At 40.8% G+C, this 11,546-nt stretch overlaps 1 protein-coding gene across 1 annotated transcript in view; it reads left to right on the top strand.

The window, feature by feature from the left end:
* Window positions 1-326: 326 nt before the first annotated feature.
* ZDHHC15 (zinc finger, DHHC-type containing 15) overlaps window positions 327-11,546 on the top strand; it is a 393,634-nt gene continuing 382,414 nt past the window's right edge. Inside the window, exon 1 of the mRNA XM_006873732.1 lies at window positions 327-472. Within this exon, the coding sequence (XP_006873794.1) occupies window positions 337-472 (136 nt within the window). The 5' untranslated portion in view covers window positions 327-336. The remainder of the gene's footprint in view (window positions 473-11,546) is intronic.

The raw sequence follows: 11,546 nt of genomic DNA, 5'->3' as shown, positions 1-11,546 counted from the left end.
CCACTTTACATCTATCGCTGTAGCAAGAAGGGTAAAGGGGGGTTGGCGTGGAAGGGGAGGGACTGCACTTGCTCTAAGAGTGCTCGGCCTTAACAGCTTGACGGAGTACTTTCTGTTCCAACAAGGCCAGTTTCTCTTTGCCATGACTCATGCGTATTGTGCCAGGCAGGCTGCACTCTAAGGTGCTGCCCTACAGGTGACAATGTCTTGGTAAGTCAGTCCCTGCCAGGCTAGGCAGTGGAGCGTCGCATTAAGCTCCTACCCGCCTCCAGGGCACCGCCCAAGCAATTCCGACCCAAAGCCAGCAGGCCTGCTCGATCGATCTTCGAGCCGAAGATGCGGCGAGGCTGGAAGATGGCTCTGTCCGGGGGACTGCGGTGCTGTCGCCGGATACTGTCCTGGGTGCCGGTGCTGGTTATCGTTCTCGTCGTGCTCTGGTCCTACTATGCCTACGTATTTGAGCTCTGCCTTGGTAAGTTAGACTGGGCACGTAAGGCGGGGGAAATTATACTCCAGCATTATTGTCTGCCCTACCCTTCACACTGCTGTCCTGGTGTTCTTTAGCCCTCATACTGCGGTTTTCCTCATGCTCCCTGGAGAGCTCCATGTCCCTAGCTAATCTTTGGCCTCTGAAAATATTTTCTACGTCCTAGCATTAGAGTCCCACCATTTCGCGATCACCTCCCACCTAGGGTTTCTTACATTATTTCCTGTCTCTACCCACAAAAATTTTCTGGTGGTGGTGCTGGTGGTTGTGTACCTTGGAGTCAGCTCTGACTCACAGTGACCCTGTATAGGATTTCTGAGGCTGTAAATCTTTCTAGGAGCAGAAAATCTCATCTTTCTTACTCGGAGCAGCTGGTAGATTTAAACTTCTGACCTTCCAGTTAGCCGCCCAACACGTAACCCACTATGCTACCAGGGCTTCGCGACTTTACCCACTAGGACACTCTTTTTTCCTAAAGGGAAACATTTGTGCCTGTGCTCTCATTGTAGAGGCTCCCGCCCTACCTAACTGAGAAAACTGTGTCCTTAAATTTCCTCTTCCAAGAGGAATCCCACCATTGCATCCAACTAGAATCTCCATCATTTTGTCATTTCCTCCTTTGCCAAAAACCCCCACATTACTATCAGGTAGATTCTGACTCATTGAGACCCGATAGAACAGAGTAGAACCGTCCCATGTGTTTCCAAGCTGCATTTCTTCATGTAAACAGATAGCCTCATCTTTCTACCACAGAGCAACTGATGGGTTCTAACTGCAGACCTTTTTGTTAAAAGCAGAACGCTTTAACCACTGCATCATTAGGGCTCCTTTTCACCTCCTATAGCCCGCTGCCATTCAACCAATTGCGACTCATACCCACCCTATAGGACATAATACAAGTGTTCCTTAGGGTTTCCAAGACTGTAAATCTTTATAGGAGTAGATAGCCTCATCTTTCTTCCATACAGCAAGCTGTGGGTTTGAACCACAGACCTTTTGGTTAGCAGTTCAATGCTTAACTCACAGAGCCACCAGTTCGCCTATGTCCTCCTATGTTGTTGTTGTTATTGAGTACTCTCAAGTTGGCTCTGACTCACAGCTACCTGTTGTTATTAAGTATTATGGAGTTAGTTTTGACTCATAACGACTCTATAGAGGGTTTCTGAGGAGTGGCTGGTTGGTTTGAACTGCCCACCTTGTTAGAAGTCCAGTGCTTATCTTACAGTGCCACACCAGGACTCCATCTCCTCCTTTAAGAACCCAAAACATTTCTGTCCTTTCTTATAAACTCCCCTTTACCCACACTGGAATCCATCCTTTTCTCCCCTCAATCCTCTCACACTGACTGGAGAGTTTCACATCATCTCCCACTTGGGATCCCACAATACAAGCTGTCCTATCCCACTGAGATGCCATCTTTTCACACAGTGGTAAGCCCTTCATTATCTTTATTTGTGTGCTTCACCATATTCTCATTTTCTCCAATTGGGTGGCGGTCCTTTAAAATTATCCTCTCACGCTAGAGCCCTTAATTTATATACACTGGAGTTTCCCATAGTCTTCTACCTCCCTGCTTTGAAGAACACTCACTTTATCCAATTGGTGCCCCCACACCATTTCTGGCACCTCATACCTGCTTTTGTCACACTATGATCCTACCTTACTCACTGTCTTCTCCCACTAGGGTCCTTTATATCCTCTCTTAGTTTTTTAGTGCTGCTATCATAGATATACAGCAAATGGGTAGCTTTAACAAACAAGCAAACATTTATTTTCTCACAGTTTATGAGGCTGCAAGTCTGAATCCAGGACACTGGCTCTAAAAGAAGGCTTTCCCTCTGTATCTACTCTTTTCGGTTCTTTAGCAATCATGTGCTGTGTATTTTTCCTTCCATTGGTGTTGGTTTGCTTACTCTATTTTATATCTCAAAAGAGATTGATTTAATAAATCCATTCCCAAATGGGATTATAACCATTATAGAAGTTAGGATTTACAGCACACATTTTTTAGGACACAATAATTCATTCCTTAACATTCCACCGTTTGACCCCACCAAATTAATGTCCTTCTCGCAATTCACCACATCACATCACCCCAGAAATCTTAAATCAACTTCAATTCCAAAATCTTACCTGAATCATCTAAATCAAATATGGGTGAGACTTTAGACATTTTCCATCCTGGGGGAAAGTTCATCTTCATCTGTGAACCTGTGAAATCTAGAATACAGGTGATCTACTTCCAAAGTAAAATGGTGAAACAGACTAAAGGTAGACAATTCCATTACAAATGGGAGAAATAAAAGGGAAGGAAGGGACAACAGGCACCAAGTAATTTCAAAGCATAGCAGAATAAATTACATCAGCTTTCAAGCTTAAAAAAATAATCCTCTCTTCTTTGGGCCCATCTGATCAATGTCTATGCCCTTCAGACTCTGGATATTGGTCACACTCTCTGGATTCTGGGTGGAGTATAGTCAATATTGGGCTTCAGTCCTGCCTTCCAGGCTCAATGGGAAAGCAATTCTGTTCTCTTAGCTTTGGGAGGCCCCATTCTCCTAGTAGGTTTTAGTGGCAACCCACCCCCTCAACCCAACAGCCTCTATTCTCCTGTGCCTTGGACACAGCAGCCCTGCCACCTGCCTTCAGCATTGGTTCCATCTTCTAGGCCTGCCTGAATGGCAGCCCCACAATTTGGACCTGAACTGGTGCAGTTCTGAATCTTTGAAATATGATAGACTGTGTGTGGTCCCACCCTTTGAAAACCTGGAGGACATAGCTACACCCTTTGAAACCTAGGAAGCTGTGACTCCATCTTTTGATAGCTAGGAGTCTATGGCTTCACTCTGATGCCAAGGCAACCCAACTAACTTCCTGTGTTCCTTGGAAAAATTCTGCTGATCTCTGAGCTGCTCCATGGATGGTCGTTTTTCTTTTCTTGGAGGACAACAGATGTAGCTTTTGGCCTGTATAATTCCAAGAGGAAGACAGCTTTCTTTCCTTTTGTTCTGTCCTTGTCCCCTTCAGTCCAAGCTGATGTGTTTTCTGTTGTGGTAATTGGTTTGATCCATCCATCACAGCTTTTCTCTCTTTAACAAAACATTTGTAGTCACATCCTTGGTGAACATTCTAAGATATGTGTTCTCAGTTTGTCCAAGAGAATTTTCCAAATACTTAAGTTCTAGCTTTTTTTCCCCACAGTTCAATTTTTAGTCCATTTTAAAGGGGCTGCAGGTTTTCTCTTTGCCACACACATTTTACTGTAAGTGGCAAAAAGAAAACCTGCAGTCCCTTTAAAATCTTCTGTCGAAATTTCCTCAACCAAATATTTGAGTTCATCACTACCAAGTTCTACCTTCCACCAAACATTTGAACATAATTCAGACAAGTTCTTTGTTACTGCATAAGAAACATCACCTACCTCTATTGTCAAGGTAGACATTCATCATTCTTCCTTTTAAAGCATCACCAAAGGCACGTGTAAAGTCAACATATCTAGCAGCATTCTGTTGGTGATATCATATATATTCTTTAAAACAGTAGAGCCTTTATGGCTCATCACTTCTTCATCAGAATTGCCTTTGACTTCAGTATTGACTTCAGTAATTCTATCCATAATCTTTTCAAGGTAACATAGGCTTTTACTATTTCTTGAGTCCGTTCTGACTCATAGCATACCTTAGTGTATATAGGGTTTCCGAGAAGCAACTGGTGGATTTGAACTGCTGACGTTGTGGTTAGCGATTCCACACATAACCCACTACTAGCTAGGCACCTTAAAAAAGTCTTACAGCCTCCATCCATTACCCAATTCCAAAATCACTTCCACATTTTAAGTATTTAGTGACACCTTACTTGCTGTTATTTTGCTAATTATCTAATGCTGCTATAACAGAAATACTATAAGTGGGTGGTTTAACAAACAGAAATTTATTTTCTCCAAGTTTAGTGTGACACATATCTGAATCCAGGGCTCTGGCTACAGAGAAACGTTCTCTTTCTGTGTCTGCTCTCAGAAAGTTCTGTTTCTTTCCAGCTTGTCCCTGGGATCTTTGAATATCATGTGACATGTATCTTTCCTTCAATTTGTGCTTGCTTGCCTAATCTGCTTTTATATCTCAAAAGAGATTGCATTGAGACATATCCTACTCTAATATTACCTCATTAACTTTACATAGAAAACCCATGTTTAAAAGGAATTATAACCACAGGTATAATGATTAGGATTTGTGACACATATTTTGGGGAACTGCTTCAATCCGTAACAACCTTCCACAAGGGTTCCAACAATTTCTCATATCCTTTCAAATGACACTTGTTATCCTTTCTCTTGAGGAACCCACTTCTTACTTCCCACTGTCCTATTACACTTTTAGCCCCACATTTTTCCATCTCCTTCCTTTTAGGTTCCTAAATATTATTTCCTCTTTCTTCCCTATAGAATTTCACTTGTCTCTTATTGTCTAAAAGTGGAGACTCCCATATTTCCCACTGGGGTTTGAAATATTATTTCCTACCCCTCCCAATATGGACTTCATTTTTTTTGTTATCTTTAATTAGACCACCTCTTTTATAAATTTGTGTCTCCTCTTGAACTGGGGAGCAGCCCATTCCTTTTGTATCTCTACTAAATGGTGAATCCAGCATAACTTGTTCCTTCAAATTCAGAATTCCAGAACATTTCCTGACACAAACCATAACACCTGTTTTTACCCACTTGGATTTCCGTAGTCCCTGGTCTTTATCACTAATGGCTTTATAGTGCTTTACAGTGTTCTTATTGATTCACAAGGCAGTTCTCATATTATATCCCATCTTCTCATGATAAGATGCCTTTTTTTTTTTTTTTTGTCACTGTCCTATCATATTGAAAAATCCCCATCTCCTCCCACTGGATATTCCACTAGTATTTATTGTCACTTCAACACCAGAATTCCACTGCTATTGCTCTTAAACTTGTAATCTGTGTTCCCAATTCATTTAGCATGTTTCCCCTCACATTAGGACTCCTACTTGTCCCACTTACTCAAGAGTCCTTTATTTCTTCATACCAGATTTCTTTCACCTTGTAAATTATGGTTGTGGTGCCACTTTCTCTACCCCAAGACACACATCTATTTACAACAACAATAAGGAGGCAGAAGATGACTATGTCTTCTGAAATAGAACTTTCTTCTCTTTAATTTAGAATTTAAATTTTCTCACCTTCTTCTTATAGGTATTATGGAAAATAGAGAAAGACGTTTTAAAAAATTAACTCAATTAGTTGCTTTCTTAAACACAAATTTAGGCTGTTTAATCTGTTACTGAGTTCACTAAACCACAAAACTTGCCAATGCTTGGGAAGTTTTTCATTCTCAAACCTCACAACTTTGGCTTTTTTTTGGAGATTGATTGAAGAGCAAAAAGTTCAATTCTAGTCTTATGGTATGGAGTTTGTTCCTAAAAACAATGCTATATTGAAGCACTATTAAAACAGGAGTTTTTCAGTATACTTTCATGAGCTTAGCCAAAAAATCATTTAAAAAAGAATAATCATAAATTGCAGCACTTATATAGTGCTTAGTCAGTACAAGGCAGTGATCTAAGTACTTTAGATATATTGACTCCCTACCTATTAAATAATTGAATCTTTGAAATAATGATATAAGACAAGTACCAGTATTATGCTCATTATGCAGGTGTATAAACTGAGGCACAGATGAGAAAACTGAGATTAAGACCAAATTAGAATTGGTGAAACTAATTGACTTCTAAAAATTCTTATTAATATAATATTTATAGCTGAAAGAAAGTTTAGAGATAATTTATTTTGTATTTTAGTTAACATATTTTCTTACTGCATGCCAGACACTGTTTCTAAGTGATTAAACACATATGCACATACCACATAATTCTTATAACAACATTATGAGGTATATACTATTATTATGCCCTTTTCAAAGAGGAGTAAACTGAGATGCAGATAGATTAAGCAATGTGCCTAAGGTCAGAGTTAGTAAGTGGTTGAGCTTGGATTGACAACCCAAACCACTTGGTTCTACAGTCCATGTTCTTAACCATCACATTATTTTAACTCCCTGTCTCCTCTCAATTAACATATAGGTAAAAACTGGTGACTCACAGACCAAATGCAGCCTGCAGATGTATTATTTTCTGAAACATCTTACTGTGAATTGAGTGAAGGTTTACAGTTTTATATTAGGCAAATCGCATACTTCGTTTAATCTCAGGGATTGCAATCCCCTTCATGTAATGCCAATATCTCTCTTTGATTCTTTTTTTTTTTTTTTAAGGTTTTTAGCATGGATTGAGTGAAAGTTTATAGGACAGGTCATCAGTTTTACATTCAACAAATCATACACCTTGTTTCATTACAATGATTATAATCCCCTCCATGTACCATCAGTTAACAGAATTTCTCTCTATTCACTTTGTTGTTGAGTGCCGTCGAGTCGGTTCCGACCCATAGCAACCCTGTACAGGGTTTCCGAGGCTGTAAATCTTTACGGGAGCAGAAAGCCTAATCTTTCTCCCACGGTCTATTCACTTTAGCTTGAAAAAAAAAAAAAGCACTCAGGCATATATAATAATTTACACTTCCAAAAGTCAGCTTCCTCGCCACCAGCTCTTAGTCCCTCTCTTCCCATATATCTAGAGTCCTCAGATGCTCCCCCTCTCCATGACCCCATCGCTGCCTTGTCTCTGGTGTTGCTGCTTCTCTAGATAAGGTCCAGCATTCTGCTTGTGCTCCTCTCCCTTGATGGTCCTCTGTTTCTGGACTGTAAGATTAACTACTCCCCTGTTTTTGTTACAAAACTTCTACCTTTACAATTGTGAGAGTTGCAATTAGTCATGATAAAAATTACTCACAATTGAATCATAAAAATCTTATCCCATCTCTTTTCACCAGACCCATCTAAACAAGATGAAAACGATTCATTGGGTACTCTTTCTCCCCCTCCGCACCCCATACTCTTAAACTAAACTCCCTCTTTGTGCCTTTATCGCCACCACATTTTAGGTAGCCAATGTCTATGTGAAGACGCCTTCCCTCTCTGTTGGTATTTAGAGTTACTACCTCCATGAGTATGGGTCAGGTTCATCAAATTGTAGCAATTTACCCTTGTTTCCTTTATCAAAATAAATTTATTTTATTTTATTTTATTTTATAATCTTCCTCTAGTCAAGTTCTGATTATCAAGCCATCGAGGCTAGGTCAGATGGGTACTGTCTCCAAGTTTGGGTGTTCTGTGCATCTCTCCTCACTTCTTATCAGCTGGATGCTTCACTCTCAGTTCTAGCCTTCTGTGGCCATGTCCTTGTCCATGGGTTCAAGTGTCCCCAGGTCTCACTACACTTTGGAGCAACCAACCCTTCCTCTTTTCTATCTCATGTTCAGGTAAATGGGAATCAATGGACTGTGGTTGAACTAAGCCCATTTCTTCATTGCTGCCTTTCCCCCTCTTCCACTGACTAGTAGACCAATGTGGTTGCCAGCAAGTTTACATGCCTGTTCATGTGTTCCCTTTGAGTTTCAGTCTTATAGGAGAGTTTGTCCTGAAGGAACTTGATTGCTTGCCTTGATGGCTTCCTGGTGAACAACTTGCTTATTCTTGTGGTAGGCAGTCATGCTGACATTTTTGTTTTGGGTTTTCCTGATGGTCTTTCTTTGAAGATGTATCTTCTGTTGCTCTAGCTGTTCCAGGCCAGTCTGCTTGTCCTTGTTAGTGGGAATGTCCTACCTCAAAAGGTTCTGGATGGAACTGAGGATTCCACCTAAGGTCTTATACTCTGCAAAGGCTTTGCAAGAGGCCTATTTCAATGGGCAACTTCTAGAACCCCTTTTAGATTTTCCAATCAGTTATAGGCTGAAGACAGGTTTACAAGTTTTCTCTAATCATGTTTCCTAACATTCCTTTCTATCCCACTCAAGTGTCTATTTTACAATAGTAGGCAAGAGAAACCAATATTCATAAGACAGTCAAGCATTTTAGTATTATTTCCCCTCTTCAAACTATGCCTAGATCCCTGTATCACAGAACCCTGTTGTTCAAAGGTTGAGCATGCATCACTATTTATCTCTCTCCCACTTAGGCCATGCAAACATGTCTCAGTGTTCCCCTATCTATCTTGTTCTTCCACCCCTCTTCCTTCTTGCAGTGCCTTCTCCAACACCCAAACTAAGCCCCCCACCCCAAACCCACTGTTGTGGTTACCTTATATTCCATTAACTCTTTCCTCCTTTAAGACAGCATACAGCCCTTCTCTTTCCATGAGTCGAGACTCCTCAGCTGCTCAATCTCTTCAGGTCATCACCTCTGCCTCTATCTCTGGTGTCACTGCTTCTCTGGTTAGGGTCCTATGTTCAGCTCATGCTCTTCCCTCTTGATGGTCCTAGGGTCCTCTGTTCCTGGAATGTAAGATTAATTACTCCCCCTTTTGTTACACAACTTCTATTTTTACATTGTGGAAATCACAATTAGGTATGATAACAATTACTGATTACTGAATCAATGAAACCTATCCCCATCTCCTTTCACCAGACCCATCTAGGCAAGATGAAAACTATTCAGTGGGGATTCTACCGTCCCCTGCACACTCTGAAATTAAACTTCCTCTTGAAAGCTTGTAAGACTGCTACTTCATTCCCTTTTAGCACCCCAATCCAAGGTAGCTTAGCGTAGTGGTTACGAATCGGGCTGCGAACCTTAAGGTCAGCGGTTCGAAACTACCATCTGCACCGCGGGAGAAAGATGAGGCTTTCTACTCCCGTAAAGATTTACACCCTCGGAAACCCTATACAGGGTCGCTATGGGTCGGAACCAACTCGATGGCACACAACAACAACAACAACAATGTCTAAGTTGCTCATCTCCATCAATCCTGCGTACAGTGGGGAGAGGTTTGATCCTTGATGTGAAGACTCCTTCCCTCTCAGCTGGTATTTTGAGCTACTACATCAATAAGTATAGGTCAAGTTCATCAAATTGTAGCTTGATTCTTATATCAAATTTCTTTATCTTCCTCTAGTTGAGGTCTGATTATCAAGCCATAGAAGCTAGGTCAAATGGGTACTATCTACAAGTTTGGGCATTCTTGTGTGTTGGCCTTCACTTCATATCAGCTGGACACTTCATATCAGCTCTAGCCCTCCATGGTTAGGTCCTTGTCCATGGGCTCAGTTGTCCTCAGGTTTCACTACACTTCAGACCAACCAGCTCTTCCTCTCCCCTCTGTCATCTCAAGGTCGACGGGAATCTATGGAATGTTGTCAAACTTCGCCCATATCTTCATTGTTGCCTTTCCCACATTCCACTCACAAGTAGATCAACATGGTCTCCAGCAAGCTGACATGTCTACTCATGTGTTCACTTTGAATTTCAGTCCTGGAGGGGGGTTTGTCCTGAAGTTACTTGATTGCTTGTCTTGATAGCTCCCTGGTGAACAGCTTACTTGTTCTTGTAGTAGCTAAAGAGACTGCTGTTTTTGTTTTTCCCTGCTTGTGTTTCTTTCAGAAAGTATATTTTGTTTCTATAGCCATTCCAGGCTGGTCTGCATGTCGTTTCAAGTGGGGATGCCTTACCTCGGAAGGTTCTGGATGGGGCTCATGATTCCACCTAAGGTCCTATACACTACAATGGCTCTGCAAGAAGCCTATATCACTGGGCAAGTTCTAGAACCACTTTTAGGTATTCCAATCCATTATAGGCTGAAGACAGGCTTACAAGTGTTCTGTAATAATGCTTCTCGATATTCCTTTCTATCCCACTCATGTGTCTATTTTACAATAGTAGGCAAGGGAAAACAATATCCATAAGACAGTCAAGCATCTTAACATTATTTTCCCTCTTTTACCCATTCAAGCTATCCCTCGATGCCTGTATCTGAGAGTGCTGTTAAGATTAAACATACATAACCCATTTAGCCCATGCAAACCTACCTAGATGTTTCCCTATCTACCTTGTTCTTCTACTCCCTTTCCTTTCAAATTGCCCTCCCCAATCCCCGATCTATAATGTGACTATCCGCTAACCTGTGCTCCCACTCCTGGTAACCAACAAAGAATTTTTTTCCTTTTCTTTTAGTTTGGGTACCTTTTCTAAAACTTTTACAATAATGGTCTTATGCAATATTTGTCCTTTTGTGACTGATTAATTTCACTCAACATAACATGCTCAAGGTTCATCCATGTTCTGGGGTAGTTTGCAACTTCATTGCTATTCTTCAAGGTAGCATACTATTCCATTGTGTGTATGTACCAAAGTTTGTTTATCCATTCTTCCCTTGATGGGCACTTAGGCTGTCTCCATTTTTTTTTTTTTTTTTTACTGTTGTGAATACTGTTTCAGTGGACACTGCTATGCATATATCTAACAAGTATTCTGGCTCATATTTCTTGTGGATACATACCAAGTTATAGTTTCCTATAGATTTTAGAGATTAGTCCCTTGTCTTATATGTCATTGCAAAATATTTTTTCAGATTCTGTGGCTTTCCTTTTTACTTTTGCGGTGATATTTTAAATGCATATAAGTTTCTAATTTTAAGTATGTCCTAATCATGTATTTTATCTTCTTTTGTTTGTGCACTCCTTACAATGTTGGATAGTCTATGTAGGCCCTTAATTTGGCCCTATTTTTTCATTGATGACCTTTATAATTCTGGGATTGATATTTAGGTATTTAATCCATCTTGAGTTGTTGTTTTTTCTTAATGTTTTATTGTGAATTATGTGATAGTTTACATGGGAGAACATTAGTTTTACATTCATCCTACCATATATTGTTTCATTGCCATGGTTACAGTCACCTCCATGCATTTTCACCCAACCAAATGGTATATCTTACAAGCCTGCCCCCGCTTGCCCCCGTCCCCTGGTCATCAGCACACAGCCCCTCTCCCTCTCTGGGTCTAAAGTCCCCAGCTGCTCCATCTCTCCACGTCATTGTCTCTACCTCCATCTCAGGCATCACTGCTTCTCTGAGTAGGGTCCCACTATCCGCTCTTCTCCCTTCATGGTCTCAGGGACCTCCGTTCCTAGACTGCAAAGTTAATC

This window comes from Chrysochloris asiatica, unplaced genomic scaffold (assembly GCF_000296735.1).
Source record: "Chrysochloris asiatica unplaced genomic scaffold, ChrAsi1.0 scaffold00252, whole genome shotgun sequence".
NCBI classification, from domain to species: domain Eukaryota; kingdom Metazoa; phylum Chordata; class Mammalia; order Afrosoricida; family Chrysochloridae; genus Chrysochloris; species Chrysochloris asiatica.
The sequence above is the reverse complement of the archived record's forward strand: the minus strand, read 5'-3'. Positions and strand labels throughout refer to the sequence as shown.